This window comes from Erinaceus europaeus, chromosome 14 (assembly GCF_950295315.1).
Source record: "Erinaceus europaeus chromosome 14, mEriEur2.1, whole genome shotgun sequence".
NCBI classification, from domain to species: domain Eukaryota; kingdom Metazoa; phylum Chordata; class Mammalia; order Eulipotyphla; family Erinaceidae; genus Erinaceus; species Erinaceus europaeus.
In genome coordinates this window covers 101,221,949-101,244,379 of record NC_080175.1, presented here as the reverse complement: position 1 = coordinate 101,244,379, position 22,431 = coordinate 101,221,949, and the positions used below count along the sequence as shown (strand labels likewise).

Sequence of the window (22,431 nt, the reverse complement as noted above, 5' to 3'; positions counted from 1 at the left end):
GCAGCCAAGAATGTATAGTAATAACTTATCTGTTTTTCTACATTGAAAGTATAAAGTATATATACATATTATTTGCTATACATTATCAAATAAAGTTATGAAATTTGTTAAATGGCATTATTTTAGGGCTGTAGAACCTGGATTCAAGAGTTTTTACTTTCAACTTTTCAATATACTATTCCCACATTGAAATTCAACTATTACTTTAAAAAAGAAAAAGGTGGGGGGGATAGCATAATGGTTATGCAAAGAGACTCTCATGGTCCAGGAGGTGGCACAGTGATAAAGCTTTGGACGCTAAAGCAAAGAGACCCCCATACCTGAGACTTCAAAGTCCCAGATTCAATCCCCTATACCACCATCACCCAGAGCTGAATAGTGCTGGGGGGGGGGGAACCTGCCTAAATATTAAATTTTTTGTATCTTTCTTTATTTGCTAGACAGAAATCAAGAGGGGAGGGGGAGACAGAAAGGGAGAGAGACAGAGAGATACTTGAAACCCTACTTAACCACTCACAATGCTTTCCCACTGCAGGTAGGGACCAGGGGCTCCAAGCCAGGTCCTTGCACACTGTAACGTGCACACAACCAGATGTGCTACCACCTGGCCCCCACACGTATTACTTTTATCCTCATCTTAGTTTATCCCAATGTGCATCATACTTTGAGCCAAAGTCTAACACTCTTCTATTGTCTTACACACTGAGAGTTTATGATCATTGCAAGTAGACTCACACTGGGCACTGCACTGCTCCAGGATTGTCAATGGAGACAGTCAATATTCCTCCATTTGTGGTAGAAGTCCGCCATCTAGTTCCAAAAACCAAAAAACTTAATTTAAAAATCATATACTTTAACCATTACTTTTCAAGCTTTTAATAAAACTTATTTCTTTTTAATTTTTTAATAATGTTTATTTATAAAAAGGAAACACTGACAAGAACCATAGGGTAGGAGGGGTACAGCTCCACACAATTCCCACCACCAGATCTCCGTATCCCACCCCCTCCCCTGACAGCTTTCCCATTCTCTATCCCTCTGGGAGCATGGACCCAGGGTCATTGTGGGATGCAGAAGGTGGAAGGTCTGGCTTCTGTTATTGCTTCCCCGCTGAACATGGGTGTTGACAGGTGGATCCATACTCCCAGCCTGTCTCTCTCTTTCCCTAGTGGGGCAGGGTCTCTGGGGAAGCAGAGCTCCAGGACACATTTATTTGATTCTATGAGAGAGGCAAAAGCACTGTTCTGGCTTTTGTGGTGCTAGGGAATCAAACTAAGGGCCCCAGGGGATAGGCAGTGGTGTGCACCTAGTTGAGTGCACATGCTATGATTCTTTCTTTCTTCCTTCCTTCCTTCCTTTCTTTTTTTTGCCACCAGGTTTATTGTTGGGGCTTGGTACCTACACTACACTACTAATCCATTGCTCCTGGAGGCTATTTTTTCCCCTTTTGTTGCCCTTGTTTTTATCATTGGGGTTATTGATGTCCTTGTTGGATAGGAAGGAGAAGAAGCAAGAGAGGGGGAAAGACAGAGAGGGGGAGAGAAAGACAGACACCTGCAGACCTGCTTCACCGCCTATGAAGTGACTCCCCTGCAGGTGGGGAGCCGGGGGCTCGAACTGAGATCCTTACGCTGGTCCTTGCGCTTTGTGCCATGTGAGCTTCACCCGCTGTGTTACCGCCTGACCCCCAAGCTTTAAGATTTATTAATGAAGGAAGTCGACCCCCAATCTTTAAGATTTATTAATGAAGGGAGTTGGGCAGTGTGCAGCGGGTTAAGCACACATGGTGGGAAGCGCAAGGACTGGAGTAAGGATCCCTGTTCGAGCCCCGGCTCCCCACCTGCAGGGGAGTCGCTTCACAGGCGGTGAAGCAGGTCTGCAGGTGTCTGTCTTTCTCTCCCCCACTCTGTCTTCCCCTCCTCTCTCCATTTCTCTCTCTCCTATCCAACAATGATGACATCAACAACAATAACTACAACAATAAAAAACAACAAGGGCAACAAAAAGGAATAAATAAATATTTTTTAAAAGATTAGTAAGAGTGGGGAAGAGCATCACCTGGCACATGGGATGCTGATGATCAAACTCAGCACCTCACACTTGAAAGCTTAATATTTTATCCACTGTGCCACCTCCCAGAATGCCTCTGTGGTTAGCTCGTTTTCTTTTTTTTTTTTTTTTTGCCTTGAGTTATTGCTGGGAGTCGGCGCCTGCGCTACAAATCCACTGCTCCTGGAGGCCATTTTTCCCCTTTAGTTGCCCTTGTTCTTTATCGTTATTGTTATTATTATGGTTCTGGGTCCTTGGCTAGTTTCCTTTGGGTCTGTTTCACTCCTCATACGGCACCTCATCATGTGGGTCAGCAGTGTTCTGGGAGTTTTGCTGAAACTTACGGACGAGCTCTCTTTGCTACGACATCATCCATCAGCTGCTCTGTGTTCACCTGGGCCTGAACCTAGAGGTGAAAAGAGGAAGCAGTGAGGGCTTTTAAATCCAAAGAACTATGTGGCTCACTATAACCCAGGATGCTCCAACTAAAAATGCATGAGAGGGATGCGTATCTCTGGTAACACTTCTTGTTGGGATTCCTTTCTTAGAAAAATGTAGTAAATACAAGTTTATCTCTAAATATTGTGTTACAGGTGGGAGGGGGAGTAGACAGCATAATGGTTATGCAAAGAGATTTTCATGCCTGAGGCTCCAAAGACCCAGGTTCAATCCCCCCACACCACCATAAGCCAGAGCTGAACAGTGCTCTGGTACAAATAAATAGAACAAAATGAAATGAAATAAAATAAATATTGTGTTACATTCCTAAAAGACATTGAATTGGTACTGAGCGCAAAAGAAAGAACAGTTAAAAAAAAAAAAAAGGCGCAGAAGAACTAAGCTAATGCCATGTATTCCAAATCCCAAACCCAACTCAAACCCCACTCCCAACCATGGCCACGAGCCATGCTTCTGACTAAGGATTGCTAGAAGTGGACATTCAGGGTTCTTTCTGTTCATAGTAAAAATGAAACAGCTTCAAGGACTTTTAATACCTTCAGCCCTCTTCTGAAAAGAAAAGTTGCCTGGCGACTGTCTTTCTGATGACTTAATTTATTTCCACTTCTGGTGAAATTGGCTGGAATGTTATTTCTGCAACAAAACCACATATACAATCATGATAACCCTTAAAACTTCAAACATCTTGGAAAAGAATCTAAATTTATAGGCTGAAAACTTAAGTATATTAACCTTTAAGACTATGAATGGTTTCCTTACTCATGCAGCAACAGAGGTCTGACCTATGCAGTCTTCCTCTGAAGTACTACTTTATTTAGATCAAGACAGAGAAGTAGAGTCAACAAGATCATAGCACAGAGCTCCGTTCACTGCGGGGGTGGGGGAGAGGCTTGAGCTTATATAGTGTGTCACCTGCATAGTGTGCTAGTGTGCTTTGCCATTTTGACTAATCCCAGATGAAAAAGAGCAAATAGCTTTTCTTTCTTTTTAAAATTTTCCCCTTTTGTTGCCCCTGTAGTTTATCATTGTTGTTGTTATTGTTGGATAGGACAGAGAAATCAAGAGAGGAAGGGAAGACAGAGAGGGGGAGAGAAAGACAGACACCTGCAGACCTGCTTCACTGCTTGTGAAGTGACTCCCCTCCAGGTGGGGAGCCAGGGGCTCAAACTGGGATTCTTGTGCCAGATTTTTTTCTATATTTTTTATTTTATTTTATTTTGCTTCCAGGGTTATTGTTGGGGCTTGGTGCCTGTACTATGAATTCACTGCTCCTGTGGCCATTTTTTTCCTTTTAATTTTATTTTTTATAGGGATAAAGCAGAGAAATTGAGAGAGGAGGGAGAGATAAAGAGAGGGAGAGAGATGGACAGACACCTGTAGACCTGCTTCACTGTTTGTAAGGCCAACCCCCCTGCAGGTGGGCAATTGAGGGCTCAAACTGGGATCCTTTCATGGGTCCTTGAGCTTGCGCTTAACCCAGTGTGCCACCACCCAGCCCCCAGAATGATAAGTTTAAAAAAGTTCATAACGTGTTAAATCCACCAGTAACAGTGGGTGTAAAAAAAAAAAGAAAGCTACCTAGAAGATTCCATGTTACACACTCAGACACCCCAGTATGTCTTGAAAATGACCAGATAACTATAAGAATTATTGCAGATTCACTAATCTGAATATTTTGTGCAAGTGTATCTTTACGTATGGTAAAAGATTATTGTTTTATACTTGAGTACTTACTTTCTATTTAGCTGGTTAGATCTCTTAAGAACTGTAACTGGTTTCCTCTGCACTTCATTTTGTCTAAGAAGATTTGCCTTCCTTTTTAACACTGGGAAATATTGTTCTATATTCTTCCAGAAAACAAAAAGCTGTATTAACCAGATTGTTTTGTTATATACCTCACCACCACCGCCACCGCCACCGCCACCGCCACCGCCACCACCACTGCCACCCACATACACACACACACACACACACACACACACACGACAGGAATTGATAGATGCCTAGTTATGCAAAGACAGAGAAGCTTAAACTTGAAAATTTCTGGTTTAAGATGCTGAAAAGACAACAATCACATTATACTTAAGACTACCTGCAACAAAACAGACAACAACAACAAAAGTTCAGGCATAAATAGCTTTCCCCCCCCTTTCCTTTCCTTTTGTATTTTAGGTATGTTCAATCTGAGGTACTCTGCAGAGGGGCTGAGCAGGTGCTGGGGAAGAATCAGAGAACTGTCAACTAGGGAGTCATTTCTATGAGCACGATTTTTTATATCAAGTGAGTTCCAAAACAAATGTGCAAAAAAGAAGTTTACAAAAGAAGTTGTAATGGAGAAGCCTGAACAGAAATGGCTAGAAAAGGGGCCGAGAGAGAGTTCAGCCGCTAGGATGCACACATCAAGCCTCTAGGGTGCACACATAAAGCCGCTAGGATGCACACATCAAGCTGCTAGGGTGCACACATAAAGCCGCTAGGATGCACACATCAAGCCGCTAAGGTGCACACATCAATGAGTATAGGTGCCTGGGCTTGAGCAGGAGCACCACAAACAGCTCCACAGATGCTGGAGTAGTGCTGAGGGTCTCCTCTCTCTCTCTCTCTCTCTCTCTCTCTCTCTCTCTCTCCGCCCTTTTATCTCTTTCCCTTTCAACCTGAAATAGAAAAGAAGGAAAAAGTTATTAGCCATGTAACAATACATGCACGAGGCTCTTGTGTAACAATAGAGAAAGACGATTAAGAAAATTCAGTATCTGTGGTCCAGGAGGTGGCGCAGTGATAAAGCTTTGGATTCTAAAGCATGAGGTCCGAGTTCAATCCCCAGCAGCACACGTGCCAGAGTGATGTCTGGTTTATTCTCTCTCCTCCTAGCTTTATCATAAATAAATAAAATCTTAAAAAAAAACAAAGGAAGGAAGAAAGGATGACAGGAAGAGAAAATTCAGTATCAGCCCAGGAAGTGACATAGTACAAAGCACTGGGCCTGCAAAATGAGTCCCTAAGCTGGATTCCCATAGCACAAGAACCAGAGTGAGGCTCGTTTTCTCTCAATACATTACAAATTTTGTTAAAGAAGATTCAGTATTAAATGAGTTAAAAAAAATGAGTAGATGAAATGCCTTTCTTCTTCCACACAGTATAATTTATACCAGAAATTATCAACTCTAACCTTAATTAATTTTCCGTATTTTCCCTGAATTATTAGCAAAACTTCTTGACAATATGGATTGTATCATTATTTGGACTCCTTGACTTTAGTTTTTATTCTCAAAAAAAATATTGGGGAGTCGGGCGGTAGTGCAGCGGGTTAAGTGCACATGGTGCAAAGCGCAAGGACTGGTGTAAGGATCCCGGTTCGAGCCCCCGGCTCCCCACCTGCAGGGGAATCGCTTCACAGGCGGTGAAGCAGGTCTGCAGGTGTCTGTCTTTCTCTCCTCCTCTCTGTCTTCCCCTCCTCTCTCCATTTCTCTCTGTCCTATCCAACAACGACGACAATACTAACTACAACAATAAAAAAAGAACAAGGGCAACAAAAGGGAATAAATAGATAAATATTAAAATTTTTTTTTCAGAGTTGGGACCTCATGCACACACAATCTCAACACTCCCAGGTGACTTTTTCAGTCTCCTTATTTCAAATGCAGAGGGAGTGATGCACAGTGCCAGAGCTAGCTCTGGAGCTGGGGCACACCCATGCGGTACCATGACTTAAAACTGCGGAACATGCGTGGCAAGGCATGTACCCTACCCACTGAGCTGTCTTCCAAGTCTTTGGATTCTCTTATATTTTAAGCATATGAAAAGTGGTCCATAAATATTGACCAAAAATGTAAGACTTTGTTTTTACAAAACTTGGACAAGAAGTAAGCATAAAAACAGAGATAGAGAGTACCAAGAGAACAGAAGTGCTATAAAACCAGGCGGATGGCTCATTGCAAGTTCCCCATCAAATCACCTTACTGGGTGAATAATGGTTTACGGGACAGCTCTTGACACATGGGTGCAGTCTCCCGTCATTTCAAGATTTAATGACACCAAAGACCATTTTATAGAGAAAATGAAAATCCCTTCTATGACTGCTATTGCTCTTGTCTCCAATCATTTCCTTCCAAGTACCTGCACATTATACTATGTGGTGCTGTGATAATCGTTTTCTGTTCATAGGGGGTTAATAGTTTACAGCTCAGTTGACTACATATGGGCACAATTTCCCAGCTCTGTGTGTCTGCAAAATACTCTCAGCCAACCTAGGAGCCCAGACCCTCCGAACCCCCCTCTTCCGACCTTTCCCCAGAGATTCGCCACGATTCACCCTGCGTTCTCCCTTCCTGACTCTGTCTCCCGAGGTCCGTCTCTGTGTGAGCTCATCCAGCATCACCGCTCTCTTCCTGACTCGTCCCACCCAGCACTGTCCCTTCAGAATCTCTGGTTTAATATCCAGGTCTTTGATAGTTGGCCTGTCACCCACACAGGTCAGATCACTCTGTCCACTCTGCCCTCCCTTTCCCTACGCATCTGCTTCCTCTCCTGCTGCTGTTTGTGTCACTGCTTCCACTCTACGGATCACCTCATGTAGAGCCGCGTTCCTTTGCTTCTTTTTCAGTAATTCGTGTGAGGCAGGGTTGTGTGTCTGAGAAAATTGTAGTTCCCCCTTCAAACTTGGAGGGCAATTTGGCAGGACAGAGTACTCATGGCTTTAATTTTTACCTTTTAATACTGTGAACATATTCCTTCACTCCCTTCTTGCCTCTAGAGTCTGTGAGGAGAAATCTGATGAAAGCATGATGGTTCTACCTCCATGCGTCAGACTCTTCCTTTCCCTAGCAGCCTGCAGACTTTTTCCTTGTCCTTGGCTTTGGGACAGTTTTACTATGATGTGCCATGGTGTGAGCTGGTATGGATCCAGAAGCTTGGGTATTCTCTCAGCTTCATGAATGTCTATGTTTTGAACACTGCCCAGGTGTGGAAACTTTTCTGCTATGATTTCTTTGAATATGTTCTCTGCTCCTCTTCTTCATCCTCAGGTATCCCAATAACTCTCACACTCATTTTTCCTTTTGTTGTTGTTGATTTTTACCAGAGCACTGCTCAACTCTTAATTTTTCATGAACCTTTTCTCTTAAACTGCTTTGTACTCAGAGTATGTAGTGGGCTTTCTTTTTTTCCCTTCTAGCCCTGATATTATCTTCTTAAACTGATTTATTCTATTTTTTTTTTTTTTGGCCTTTAAACCGCTTTGTACTCAGAGTATGTAATGGGCTTTCTTTTTTTCCCTTCTAGCCCTGATATTATCTTCTTAAACTGATTTATTCTATTTTTTAGGCCTTTAATGTAGGCCTCAACTCCATCCAAACTGCCTTTCATATCCTGTAACTATGTTCTGAGTGTCTTGTAGTAGTTTTTTTTTTGTTTTTTTTCATGGTGGTTTATGGTGGTACAGGGGATTGAACATTGAACAAGGGACTCTGAAGCCTTAGGCATGAAAGCCTCTTTGTATAACCATTATGCTATCTACCCCTGACCATGTCTTATAACTCTTTAGTGAAATGATTTTCAAAATCTTGAATTTATGCCTGCATATTATGGTTAGAGTCTTGGGGTGCCTTCATAATAAGCTTCCTGAATTCAAACTCAGACATTTTTTCCAAGTCTGTGAGTTTGAACTTGGGATTTTCCATGTTTTGGCTGTGTGGTTTCTGCTGTTCAGCCAGCAGGTGGCACTGTGGCTATGTTTATATGTCATGGTAGAGGGAGTCTTTCATATAACCTTGGGTAGGTTTATCTGTAATCTTACAATCCTGTAAACCATTATTCAATCACTAATAAAATTTTAAAAGTTACTCTCTGGGGGGGGGTAAAAATTAAGGTAATCACTTATATGTTAATTTCAGTAAGGTGTTAATTTACATGCCATAAAAATTTAAGTTAGTAGCAAATAACTTATTTCCACACCACGGAATTCTGTTCAAATATATAGCTCTAGGTACATACCTTAAAGAAAATGAACTGTTTTCCCATTATTTGAAGTTATAGAAAAGGCTAAACTAGGGAGTTAGGTGGTAGTGCAGCGGGTTAATCGCAGGTGGTGCAAAGCACATGGACCAGCATCAGGATCCCAGTTCGAGCCCCCGGCTCCCCACCTGCAGGGGGAAAGCTTTGCAAATGGTGAAGCAGGGCTGTAGGTCTCTCTATCTCTCTCTCTGTCTCCCTCTCCCCTCTCAATTTCTGGCTGTCTCTATCCAAAAAATAAATAGCAAATAGCAAAACAAACAAACAAAAAACTTGGAAATGTTATACATGTACAAACTATTGTACTTACTGTCTACTGTAAAACATTAATCCTCCAGGGATTAGGGTGCTAGCACAGCAGGTTAAGCACATGTGGCGTGAAGAGCAAGGACTGGCTAACGATCTCGGTTCGAGCCCCGGCTCCCCACCTGCAGGGGAGTCGCTTCACAAGTGGTGAAGCAGGTCTGCAGGTGTCTGTCTTTCTCTCCCCCTCTGTCTTCCCCTCCTCTCTCCATTTCTCTCTGTCCTATCCAACAACATCAATAACAACAATAATAATAACTACAACAACAATAAAAAAGGGCAACAAGAGGGAAAATAAATAAATAAAAATTTACAAAAACATTAATCCCCCGATAAAGAAGTTAAAAAAAAAAAAAGAATATAACATATACTAATTTTGGGGAAATCCTGAATGTAAAAGGGAAAAGTTACAGAAGTGACATTAGCAAAGCTAAATATCCGAGAGGAACACCCCTTTAAGAACTTAACACAACTTTTACTTGACATAGTTGAAGCTCCACCTCATGGGAAATATCCCCTGTGCAGGCGTTCGTTCCCATGTCCTCATGTATGTTAAACTGTGTGCTTTACGGGGTGAGCCAAGCTCTGATCTTGTTAACCTTTTTTTTTTTTAAAGATAGAGACAGAGAGGCAGTGAAAAGACCACAGCATCAAAGCGTGCGTGCTTCAAAATGATGAGAGCTAGCCTTGAACCTGGGTCACATACATGATACAAGTAGTGCACTACCCAAGTGAGCTATTCCACTTGTTAAACTTTTTTTTTTAACAATTTTTTTTTTTTTGCCTCCAGGGCTATTGCTGGGGCTTGGTGCCTGCACCATGAACCCACTGCTCCTGGAGGCGATTTTTCCCCTTTTGTTGCCTTGGTTGATTTATCGTTATTATTTTAGTTGTCATTGCTGTTGTTGTTGGGTAGGACAGAGAGAAATGGAGAGAGGAGGGGAAGACAAAGAAGGGGAGAGAAAGACAGACACCTGCAGACCTGCTTCACCACTTGTGAAGCGACCCCCCTGCAGGTGGGGAGCTGAGGGCTCGAACCGGGATCCTTATGCTGGTCATATGTGCGCTGAACCCGCTGCACTACCTCAACTCCCTGTTAAACTATTTTAAAGGTGAAATTAATTAACCTAAATAAGAAAGAATACTTGAGATAGACACAAAACTTCACTTAAAATTTGCAACCAGTTAATATATGGTAGATGTTAAAACATCAACTAGGGGACAAGTATGTATCTAAGAGACGTTAAAGCCCTATTCATACAAGCTTACAGAAACACTGTAATAATTCCCCAAATGTGGTAACAATCAAAGTGCCCACCAACTGGTGAATGAACAAAATGTGGTACGTCTGCATAGTGGGTATTAGTAAGACAAAGGAATGGAATGACGGTCTGTGCTACAATGTGATGAACCTCAGTGTTCAATGCCCAGCTGCACATCACTGTGTGGTTTACCAGCTACACATCTGCGGTCATGTCCTCAAGATGTGCACTGCTTTCTAAAAGATGCATTCGTATTTGACAGGACAGAGAACACTGAAAAGGGGCAGATGGGGAGGGGGAGGAATACCCGCAACACTGCTTCACCATTCACAAAGCTTCCCTTCTGAGGTGGGGACTGAGGGCTTGAACCTGGGTCCCTATGCATGGTGACATGTGCACACAACCAGGTGTATCACTGCCTGCCCCCGAGGATACACATTTCTCTTTTTCTCTTTCTTCCTCTTTTTTTTCTTAAATGTTAAGCTCAAGTATCAGAACTAAGATATATATTTCTAACCACTATACGATCATGGCGAGCTACTAAGGGTCCAAGATGTGTATTTCTACAGGATGAAATACTATGTGTAGAAAACAATTTTTTAAAAAAAACTTTCATTTTGTTTTTATTTATTGGATAGACAGCCAGAAATCGAGAGGGAAAGGGGTGATAGAAAGAGAAAGAGAGAGAGACACCTGCAGCCCTGCTTCACCACTTGCAAAACTTTCCTCTGTAGGTGGAGAGTGGGGGCTCGGACCCGGGTCCTTGTGCACTGTAACATGTGCGCTCAGCCAGTCCCCAGAAAATGCAAATTTATAGAAAATAGGTTAGTGTTTACTTGGGGCAAATAAGATGACTGTAAATGGATATCAAACCAGTTTTTAGGTGTTGGAAATGCTCTGATTGCTGTGATGACTGTACAACTGTGAACATTTTATGTGCTGGGGAGATGGTACAGCACAGGACTTGCAAGTACTTGTTCCTGAGTTTGATCCCAGCACTACATATGCAGAATGACGCTCTACTTTACTTTTTCTCTCATTAATAAATCTTAAAATATGTAGATTTTTGGAGCCGGGTGATAGTGCAGCGGGTTAAGCACAGGTGGCGCCAAGTGCACGGACCATAAGGATCCCGGTTTGAGACCCCGGCTCCCCACTGCAGGGGAGTCGCTTCACAGGCGGTGAAGCAGGTCTGCAGGTCTTTCTCTCCCCCTCTCTGTCTTCACTCCTCTCTCCATTTCTCTCTGCCCTATCCAACAATGACGACAACAATAACTACAACAATAAAACAATAAAGGCAACAAAAGGAAAAATAAATAAATATTTTAAAATGTAGATTTTATAGTATAAAATGATACTTTGTAATTAAAAACTAAACCCACATGATTGGGAAGCTAAAAATAACTGTTTTTATATTTGAGAAGATGTTCTTGTGAATAATAATTTTATTTATCTATTAAATGTTTTGTTTCAAATAAAATCAAAATACACTGGGTTGGGAAGACAGCATAACAGCTATGCAAAAAGACTTTCACTCCTGAGGCACCAAAGGTCCCACATTCATCCCCAAGAACCACTATAAGCCAGAGCTGAGCAGTACTCAGGTAAAAAAAATAAAATAATAAGAAAAAGAAAGATACTCAAATAAAATGCATTTCAAGCTCATACAGATGAAAGAAAAAGTATGTGAATCAGGGTAAATCACCATTTACCTTGTCACTCAGAGGTGGCCGATTCATAGGACTAACCCCTTTCCGAATCCCAGCTGCTTTTCTAGCCGCAAGACCAGTTATAACTCCGTAAGGACGTCTCTTTCCTGGCACTACTCTTCCTCTCCGGCTTAGAGTGTTCTTACCAAAACCTACAGGAGAGGAAAAAAAAAAGAAGAAAAAATATCCAAGAAGGGCTAAGAGACCACAGAATGTGCTATATCTAAGGATGGAAACCTACTTTTTAAAAAATTTTAATTATCTTTATTTATTGGATAGAGACAGCCAGAAATCAAGAGGATGGAGGAGATAGGAAGAGAGAGACACCTGCAGCCCTGCTTCACCACTTGTGAAGCTTTTCCCTGCAGGTGGGAACCAGGGACTTGAACCTGGGTGCTTGTGCACTGTAACGTGTACTCAACCAGGTGCAGCACCACCTGGACCTGAAAACCTATTGTTTTCCATTATTACTTATACAGCATATATTTAAAAAAATATATTTATTTTCCCTTTTGTTGCCTTTGCTTTTTTATTATTGTTGTAGTTATTGTTGTTGTTATTGATGTCCTTGTTGTTGGATAGGACAGAGAGAAATGGAGAGAGGAGGGGAGGACAGAGAGGGGGAGAGAAAGACAGACACCTGCAGACCTGCTTCACCGCCTGTGAAGCGACTCCCCTGCAGGTGGGGAGCCGGGGGCTCGAACCGGGATCCTCACTCCGGTCCTTGCGCTTTGCGCGTGCGCTTAACCTGCTGCGCCCCCGCCCGGCTCCCTACAGCATATTTTTATTAGTCATTTAACATTGATTTACAAAATTGTAAGATAACGGGTGTGATTTCATACAATCCCCACCAGAGTTCTGTGTTCCGTGACTCCCATCCCCTGCACTGGAAACTGCTGTTGTTCTCCCAAGGTCGCTGATATGGGCTGTTTCCATATCTATCTTCCCATCTATCTACATCTATGTATTTTTCCCCTGTGGGTATAATTTCACATCCACACATAGTATAATTGCCACATTCTCAGCCAAAGTTCTGTGCCCTACCCACTACCACTACTGTGCTCACAGTCCAAGTGACAGTTTGGTTAACACTTTTTTTTTTTTTTTTTTTGCAAACTCAATTTTTTAAGAACTAGTAGCTTATATTCAGCCATCCCACTGAACTAATTTTAAGGGTATTTATGTATTTTGGGGGAGAGGTGCTGAGTAACATCTTATCAAACACAGTTGATATTACCTTCGTCTTTCCCTTAATACAACTCAAATTCTCTTCTTAATGCAATGGCCAGGAACTGTACTAGTGGACATTTTTTTAATGGTTATACCATTTTGTTGCCCTTGTTTATTTCTATTTTATTGTTGTAGTTATTATTGTTATTGATGTCGTTGTTGTTGGATAGGACAGAGAGAAATGGAGAGAGGAGGGGAAGACAGAGAGGGGGAGAGGAAGACAGACACCTGCAGACCTGCTTCACCGCCTGGGAAGCGAGTCCCCTGCAGGTGGGGACCCGGGGGCTCGAACCGGGATCCTCACGTGGGTCCTTGCGCTTAACCCGCTGCGCTGCGGGCCCCGCCCCGGGGCATTTTCTATCCAGATTATTATAGTCACCGTCCTTTCTACTCCCTTTGATTCCTCTCATCAGTGTTTTCTCCTCTACATTCTAGCAAATCTAGGTCATTCCTCCCCCTTTCCTTCCTTTGCTTTTTAAGAAAAACGCTGGGTGATCTCACGATCTGGGACATGAAACAAAGTAGGGGACGAGCAGAGTCAGGTTAGCGGCTAGGTTAGAATGAAGAGCTGCGCTTAGCAACGGGGCCGGGTTAGGGAAGGAGGCTGCAAGCTGGCGGGAGGCTGTGTGGTGACAATCTGAAGAAACAAAACAAAAGCAGCTTTCAGTAGCGAAGCCTTATGAAGAGGCGCTTCCTTTGCTAGCTTTTATCTATTTATCCCTCCGCAGCTTTCACCGTTTAAAGTATTCGCTCCCGTAACTCCATCTACTACCTGCAGGAACACCTTTCATATTCGCTCCCGGAGCAGCAGTTCAACACCAGTCCCGAGTCAGAAGCACAGACGTGGCTTCAAGCAAACCCCGGGGGGAGTCGGGCGGTGGCGCAGCGGGTTAAGCGCACAAAGCGCAGGGACCCGCGTGAGGATCCCGGTTCGAGCCCCCGGCTCCCCACCTGCAGAGGAGTCGCTTTACAGGCGGTGAAGCAGGTCTGCAGGTGTCTGTCTGCCCTCCGCTCCTCTCTCCATTTTTCTCTGTCCTATCCAACGACAACAACAACAACAATAATAACCACAACAATTATGGAACAACAAGGGCAACAAAAGAGGAAAAAATGGCCTCCAGGAGCGGTGGTTTTGTGGTGCAGGCTCCGAGCCCAGCAATAACCCTGGAGGGAGAAAAAAGAAAACTCCTGGGTTCAGGCAGTAGCAGCGGGTTAAGCGCAGGTGGCGCAAAGCGCAAGGACCGGCATAAGGATCTCGGTTCGAACCCCGGCTCCCCACCTGCAGGGGAGTCGCTTCCCAGGCGGTGAAGCAGGTCTGCAGGTGTCTGTCTGTCTCTCCCCCTCTCTGTCTGCCCCTCCTCTCTCCATTTCTCTCTGTCCTATCCAACAATGACGACAGCAATAATAATTACAACAATAAAGCAACATGGGCAACAAGAGGGAATTAATTAATTTTTTTTTTTTAAGTAGCAGCAGTGTTTTGCATTTTTACAAAACTTCTGTGGGGGTTGGGTGGTAGCACAGCGGGTTAAGCACACATGGCGCAAACCGCAAGGACTGGCAGGGTAAAGAACTCAGTTCAAGCCCCCAGCTCCCCACCTGCAGGGGGGTCACTTCCCAAGCCGTGAAGCAGGTCTGCAGGTGTCTTTCTCTCCTCCTGTCTTCCCCTCCTCTCTCCATTTCTCTGTCTTATCCAACAACAATAGCTGTAACAGTAATAACAATAAAAACCACAACAAGGGCAACAAAATGGGAAAAATAGCCTCTGTATCCCATCCCCTCCCCTGATAGCTTTCCCATTCTCTATCCCTCTGGGAGCATGGATCCAGGGTCCTTGTGGGATGCAGAAGGTGGAAGGTCTGGCTTCTGTCATTGCTTCCCCGCTGAACATGGGCGTTGACAGGTGGATCCATACTCCCAGCCTGTCTCTCTCTTTCCTTAGTGGGCATTTAACATTATTTTAAAAAGTATTAATTGAATGATTTATATTTGATAAAATAATTATATTTCAACCATTTATCTCTTCAGTCAAAAATAGCTTACTCAGTATCTGCCAGTGGTTCTCTGTCCTATTTTTTAAATATATATATATATTTATTTATTTATTCCCTTTTGTCACCCTTGTTGTTTTATTGTTGTAGTTAATATTGAAGCAGTGGATTTGAAGTGCAGGCACCAAGCCCCCGCTATAAAAACCTGGAGGCAAAATAAATAAAAATAATAATAAATTTAAGAAGAATAAAAGAGTACTTATCAGATATTTAACATATGCTTAGTATATATGAATACATTGACTTTTATACTCTGAAATAATTCTCAAATGTTTTAATATAAACCACCTGTATAAATACTTGCTAGTTTAATAGCATCACAAAACTAACTTGCTTAGATTTAGCTTTTCAAGAAATTACAAAGGAAGAATAGCTGTTCTTTGTAGGGTCTAGCTTCAATTAAAGATATTATTTTAGGGGTATGTGGCATATAATCTGTTAAACAGAACTAATTATGTTTAACCCAGTATCTAAATTTTTTAAGTATTTATTTATTCCCTTTTATTGCTCTTATTTTATTGTTGTAGTTATTATTGTTGTTGAATAGGACAGAGAGAAATGGAGAGAGGAAGGGAAGACAGAGAGGGGGGGAGAAAGACAGACACTTGCAGACCTGCTTCACCACTTGTGAATCGACTCCCCTGCAAGGTGGATTCCTTACGCCGGTCCAAGGGCCGCTTTGCTCCACGTGCGCTTAACCCACTGGGCTACCACCTGAATTCTTAACTGAGTATTTTTTTTTTCAAGTTATAGACTAAAAACCAAAAGCTAGTTTCTCAAATGTTTTTTCATATATGTAAAAATGAGACAAGGGTTCTAAAAATTTGAACAGTGGATTATACTATAGTATGTTGAATAACTTCTTTTTTAAACAAAAGATTTTATTTATTTACTCATTAAGAATGATAGGCAGAGAGAGAAAGAGAGAAAGAACCAGACATCACTCTGGTACATGTGCTGCAGGGGATTGAACTCTGGACCTCACACTTGAGAGTCCAACACTTTATCCACTGAGCCACCTCCCGGATCACTGTTGAATAACTTCTTAAAAAGCTCATGAGTCAGATATGATTAATAATATTGAATTACTGCTTTACACCCATTTTGGAAAGAGGTGGTTATAAATAAACAAGCTTCCAAACTGCCAAAAATAACTGTTCCAAGACCATTACATCAGATCTAAGTTATTCAATTCTGAGTCTCTGCAGAATTTAACAAATCCAAAAGGTTCTGGAAAATACTGTAATGGGTCTGGCTGTTATTTTCTATGCAGAATAGTCATCTCCACATATTTTCTCATATAGAAAAGGAAATACCTTCATTTAGCTTAGTTGGAAAAGAAAGTATGATTTAACTCAAAGTAAGACAATTTTCTAGTAAAGAGTTGTCTCCAATAATGGAGTGAGTTCTCCTTTCACGTGGTATGTTCTTTCGCACTTTTTTTTTGCCCACAGGGTTATTGCCAGGGCTCCATGGGTGCATCATGAAACCACTGCTCCTGGAGACCATTTTTTTTCCCCTTTTGTTACCCTTGTTGTTCCATCATTGTTGTGGTTATTATTTTTATTGTTGTTGCTGTCGTTGGCTAGGACAGAGAGAAATGGAGAAAGGAGGGGAAGACGGGGGAGAGAAAGATAGACACCTGCAGACCTGCTTCACCGCTTGTGAAGCGACTCCCCTGCAGGTGGGGAGCCAGGGGCTCGAACCGGGATCCTTATGCTGGTCCTTGCACTTCTTGCCACATGCGCTTAAGCTGCTGCGCTACCGCTGGACTCCTGTTCTTTCACTTTTTAACATATTTAAACTATAGTCTCAATAATCACCCATTAGACTTAAAATAATATTTCATTGAGGAGATAAGACCTCAGAGTATTTAAGATGCTTTATAATCCTCTGACCCTAGATCTAATTTAGCCTATATGATGAAGTTACTTTAAAAGATTTATTGAAAGCATGCTCAAGAGAACAACAGTGACACCCAAGCCCTCCTCTGTTACACGTGGTACTGGGCATCAAATCGCACGTGTAAGGAGTGTTCTCTCCCTTTGTGCCACCTCCCTGGCCACTAAAATTATTTAAATATTTTTAAGAGACAGAGTTATCACTTATTTAAGGTTTTTTTGTTTGTTTTACCAGATCTTACAATTAAAAAAACCCTGAAAGTAAATACAAATACAAAATTACTGGTTTCCTTCATGTTTTATGTGAATATAGAAACTGTGAGCTCACAAGTAACAGTACAGCTCATGCACAAAACATACCAGAATTCTGCTGGACACCCCACCGAACTCTCATTCTAAATTGCCTAGCACCATTTTGCTGAAGTCTTCTATTTAGTCTTGGGAAAGTCTGCTTCTTTCCTTCCTTTCGATTCAATTTAATGATATCATCTGTGATAAAAGAAAAACAAAAACAACATCATGACTGTCTTCATTTTAAACTAACAACCCAATTACTCAGTCTCATTTTCTTGAGATAGGTTTCCTAGGTTCCTTTCTACTTTGAAAGTATTTTCTTTTCTTTCTTTCTTTCTTTCTTTGTTTATTTATTTATTTTCCCTTTTGTTGCCCTTGTTGTAGTTATTGATGTCGTTGTTGTTGGATAGGACAGAGAGAAATGGAGAGAGGAGGGGAAGACAGAGAGGGGGAGAGAAAGACAGACACCTGCAGACCTGCTTCACCGACTGTGAAGCGACTCCCCTGCAGGTGGGGAGCCGGGGGCTCGAACTGGGATCCTTGCGCTGGTCCTTGGGCTTTGCGCCACATGCGCTTAACCCGCTGCGCCACTGCCCGACTCCCTGAAAGTTTTTTCATACGAGGATAATATTCATCAAAACATAGAAGTTCATATCAGTAAACATGGTTGGATCATTGAAACGGGTTTCATAAGAAAAATCCAAAGCAACAGCCCGAGACAGATTTTATCAGTTAATGAAGAGTTGTCATTTGTAGTATTCCCCCCTACTCATACTTTCCTTAATCACATGTTTCCGGTTTTCAAAAATGACCACCTTATATTAAAAATCTAAAGTCAAAAAAACAAACCAGTCAGCCAAAAGACTAAGTTTCTAATATTTATTTCTCCTTTTTGTTGCCCTTGTTGTTTTTCATTGTTGTAGTCGTTCTTGGACAGGACAGAGAGACATGGAGAGAGGAGGGGAATTCAGAGAGGAGGAGAGAAAGACAGACACCTGCAGACCTGCTTCACCGCCTGTGAAGTGACTCCCCTGCAGGTGGGGAGCCGGGGGCTCGAACCGGGATCCTTCCGAGGGTCCCTGCGCTTTGCGCCACGGCTGCGCTACCGCCTGACTCCCAAGTTTCTAAGTTCATTTCAGCTCAGCAAATATTAAGCATATGCTTATGTACTATAACTAAATGTGGCAGGCTGCGCTACCAAAGAAACAAGAAAACTAAAATCCAGCGCATTTTTTTTTTACGAAGTTTAAATTGTTGATGGTGTGTGTGGGGGGGGAATAACATTAGGATTACACAAAACGATTTTCATCCCAGAGCCTCCAGATACCCCGGTTGCAATCCCCTGGTACTACCATAAGCCAGAGCTCAAAAGTGCTCTGGTTAAACAACAAAAAAATAAAAGTAAAAACTGTTGATGGGGGTCCAGGCCCTGTGTATGGATCTGCATTCAAGGCCCCGCCCCAGCTTCAGGGGGAAGCTTCCCAGGCGGTGAAGCGCGGCTGCAGGTGCCCCTCTCTCTCTCTCCCTATCTGCCCTGCCCCGCACATCTCTGTCTCTACACAAAAGTTGAGATAAAATATTTTTTAAACACTGCTGATGTGGGGTCGGAGGTGGCGCAACGGGTTGAGTGCAGACATTACCAGGCAGAAGGACCCAGGTTCGAGCCCCCTCTCCCCACCTGCAGGGGTGCAGCTGTCTGCACCCCTCTCTCTCAATTTCCCCGTCCTATGGAATGAATAAAAGGAAAAACGGATTTGCAGCGTCCGCACCAGGCCCCGGCAACAACCCCGGAGGCAAAAGAAAAAAACTGTCGATGGAGACAAACATGCAAGTAGCCAAAGTACACAATTCAATCGGAACCCTCACGATGTGGCACAGAAACCACAGGCGAGCAAGAACACTATGAAGTGATCCAGGACTCCTTTGGAGTGCAGCTCCATTCCCCAGACTCCCAACTAAGACCAGCTAGTGCCGGGCTCTCCGGGCTCCTTCCTACACGGACCGACGGACGGAGGACCGGCAGCCTCCAGGTTCCTGCGGACCTGCCTCCCTGGCATTCTCTCCAGCCCCGCGCCCAGCGCAGACGCAGCGCCTCAGGCGGACCCGCCTCCCCCTCCCCTCCCCTCCCCTCCCCTCCCCTCCCCTCCCCTCCCCGCCAGTCCAGTGCGTGAGGCCTGTGGTGGCCTGTGGTGGCGGCGCACCCCGCACTCCCCAAGAGTCAAGTGTGACCGACCAGCAAAGGCAAAACCAGCCAGATACACCGTCTTCCTTTACATTTATTTATTTATTTATTTCCTTTTGTTGTTGATGTCGTCGTTGTTGGACAGGACAGAGACATGGAGAGAGGAGGGGAGGACAGAGAGGGGGAGAGACAGACAGACACCTGCAGACCTGCTTCACCGCCCGGGAAGCGACTCCCCTGCAGGTGGGGAGCCGGGGGCTCGAACCGGGATCCTCACGCCGGTCCTTGCGCTTTGCGCCACGTGCGCTTAACCCGCTGCGCCGCCCAACCGACTGCAGGAAAACTCTTTACTGCTTTAAGACCTTGAATCTATAAAGAAGGGAGGAAGAATAAGTTTTTTCTTTATTTCCTTTTGTTGCCCTTGTTGTTTTTTATTGTAGTAGTTATTACTGTTGTCGTCGTTGTTGGATAGGACAGAGAGAAATGCAGGGAGGAGGGGAAGACAGACGGGGGGAGAGAAAGACAGACACCTGCAGACCTGCTTCACCGCCTGGGAAGCGACTCCCCTGCAGGTGGGGAGCCGGGGGCTCGAACCGGGATCCTCCCGCCGTGCCGGTCCCTGCGCTTTGACAGGCTCTACGTTAGGCGTTTGTCCTCTGATCCTCCGGCCAAAGCGTCGCTAAGGCAGCGACGCGGTTCCTATCTGAAGGAAGGCAGGATGGGCGCCAGCAGCAAGCGCTCAGGCGGCGGCTCAACAGCCCTCGTCACACCGAGCGTGGGCACGTGAGGCCGGAGCTGGAGACGCGAGGGGCTCCTGCCCGGTCAGTCGGTCGGTCAGTCAGTCAGTCAGTCAGGTCTCTCGGAGGCGGCCTGCAGACGCGCATCCGCGGCGCTTTCGGGTCAGTCAGACGGCCTCTCGGCACTCAGCCGCGGCTAGTGTGCTCCCTGGGTCTTTGCGCGAGTGCAGCGCCGGCAAAGCAGAGCCGCTTCACCGAAGCTGTTTTCCGCCTCCCTCTCTGCGGACAGAGCACAGCACCGAGCGTCCTGCGGCGCGGCGAGGCCGGGCGGTTTGGGGGCCCCGCCGCCTCATCCGACTGGACCACAACTCCGCTTCATATCCGCGAGGACCCGGGTTCGAGCCCCACTCCCCACTCTCAGGGGAAGCTTGCGGAGCGGAGCGGCGAGGCAGGGCCTGCTGGGTCTGACTCCCCTCCTCCATTTCTCCTCCGGGAAGCGAGACGGGGCTGCAGGCAGGCGGAGCGCAGCCTGGAGCACAAGGCCCCAGGTTCGAGCCACGGCGGGGAACTGAGGAGCCCCCGCCCCCAGTCTCAGGTGCAGCCCCGCCCACACCAACCAGGGGCTTTGCGCTGTAACCTGTGCGCTCAGCCGGGTGCGTCCCCTTAGCCGCTCCCCGCAAGCCCCGCCCCCAGCCGCGAAATGCGGATGCCTTGGGCCCTCAGGCCCCCCCCCCCCCCCCCCCCCCCGGTCCCCTCAGACTCCGCGGCCCTCAGCCCCCCCACCGTCCCCTCAGACTCCGCGGCCCTCAGGCCCCCCGGTCCCCTCAGACTCCGCGGCCCTCAGCCCCCCCACCGTCCCCTCAGACTCCGCGGCCCCTCAGGTCCCCTCAGACTCCGCGGCCCCCCGGTCCCCTCAGACTCCGCGGCCCTCAGGCCCCCCGGTTCCCTCAGACTCCGCGGCCCTCAGCCCCCCCACCGTCCCCTCAGACTCCGCGGCCCCTCAGGTCCCCTCAGACTCCGCGGCTCCCCGGTCCCCTCAGACTCCGCGGCCCCTCAGGTCCCCTCAGACTCCGCGGCTCCCCGGTCCCCTCAGACTCCGCGGCCTCTCAGGTCCCCTCAGACTCCGCGGCCCCCCGGTTCCCTCAGACTCCGCGGCCCCTCAGGTCCCCTCAGACTCCGCGGCCCCCCGGTCCCCTCAGACTCCGAGGCCCTCAGGCCCTCCGGTCCCCTCAGACTCCGCGGCCCCTCAGGTCCCCTCAGACTCCGCGGCCCCTCGGCCCCTCAGACTCCGCGGCCCTCAGGCCCCCTGGTCCCCTCAGACTCCGCGGCCCTCAGGCCCCCTGTTCCCCTCAGACTCCGCGGCCCTCACCCAGAGACATATCGATTTTGTCAAGGTTTTCATCGCTCCGGCCTTTCGCTGGAGGAGACTGTGTGGCAGCGGCGCCCACCAAGCGGCTGCCAAACTGGCTCATGGCTGCGGACGTTGGACCACAGCGGTCAGCCGGGGTGGCCGGACGCAGCAGGCCGCCTCCTCGCGCGCGGCCCCGCCGCACCCGGAACGCGCACGCGCGTGACGCCGCTCCCCTTTACCAGACGCGCGCGCGCGACGCCGCTCCCCTTTACCAGACGCGCGCGCGCGACGCCGCTCCCCTTTACCAGACGCGCGCGCGCGACGCCGCTCCCCTTTACCAGACGCGCGCGCGCGACGCCGCTCCCCTTTACCAGACACGCGCACGCGCGCGACGCCGCTCCCCTTTACCAGACACGCGCACGCGCGCGACGCCGCTCCCCTTTACCAGACGCGCGCGCGCGACGCCGCTCCCCTTTACCAGACACGCGCGCGCGCGCGACGCCGCTCCCCTTTACCAGACACGCGCGCGCGCGCGACGCCGCTCCCCTTTACCAGACACGCGCGCGCGCGCGACGCCGCTCCCCTTTACCAGACGCGCGCGCGCGTGGCACCCCCCCCACCGCTGCTCCCGGAGCGCGCACGCGCGTGACGCCGACCCACCCCCGCCCCAGGCGCGGGCCACAGAGACGCGCGGAGCAGAGCGGCCCCGCCCGGACGGCCCTCAGCGCCCCTCGGCGGCGGGAGGAAGCGCGGCGGCCCTGGAGGCCCTGCAGCCGCGCGCCCTTGCGCTGCTGTTACTGTTACTGTTGTAGCCGTCGTCGTTAACCAAGGCTGTTAGGCTCACTGGAGAAGGTTCCTGAGACTCCCGCTGTCTTTCTTTGCTCCCCAAGCCCT

General features: G+C 46.4%; 1 protein-coding gene across 4 annotated transcripts in view; it reads right to left on the bottom strand.

Moving 5' to 3' along the window:
- The window catches only part of FYTTD1 (forty-two-three domain containing 1), a 28,884-nt gene extending 7,098 nt beyond the window's left edge, over nt 1–21,786 (bottom strand). For 2 of the 4 annotated variants that reach the window (XM_060172215.1, XM_060172216.1), the window contains exons 1-7: nt 21,556–21,786; nt 17,334–17,462; nt 11,795–11,943; nt 4,243–4,373; nt 3,045–3,141; nt 2,394–2,455; nt 736–810 (exon numbers count right to left, since the gene is read on the bottom strand). In XM_060172215.1, the coding sequence (XP_060028198.1) occupies nt 736–810; nt 2,394–2,455; nt 3,045–3,141; nt 4,243–4,373; nt 11,795–11,943; nt 17,334–17,462; nt 21,556–21,658 (746 nt within the window). In that variant the 5' untranslated portion in view covers nt 21,659–21,786. The remainder of the gene's footprint in view (nt 1–735; nt 811–2,393; nt 2,456–3,044; nt 3,142–4,242; nt 4,374–11,794; nt 11,944–17,333; nt 17,463–21,555) is intronic. The other 2 variants (XM_007538139.3, XM_016194799.2) reach the window with 2 other exon arrangements.
- Nucleotides 21,787–22,431: the final 645 nt, after the last annotated feature.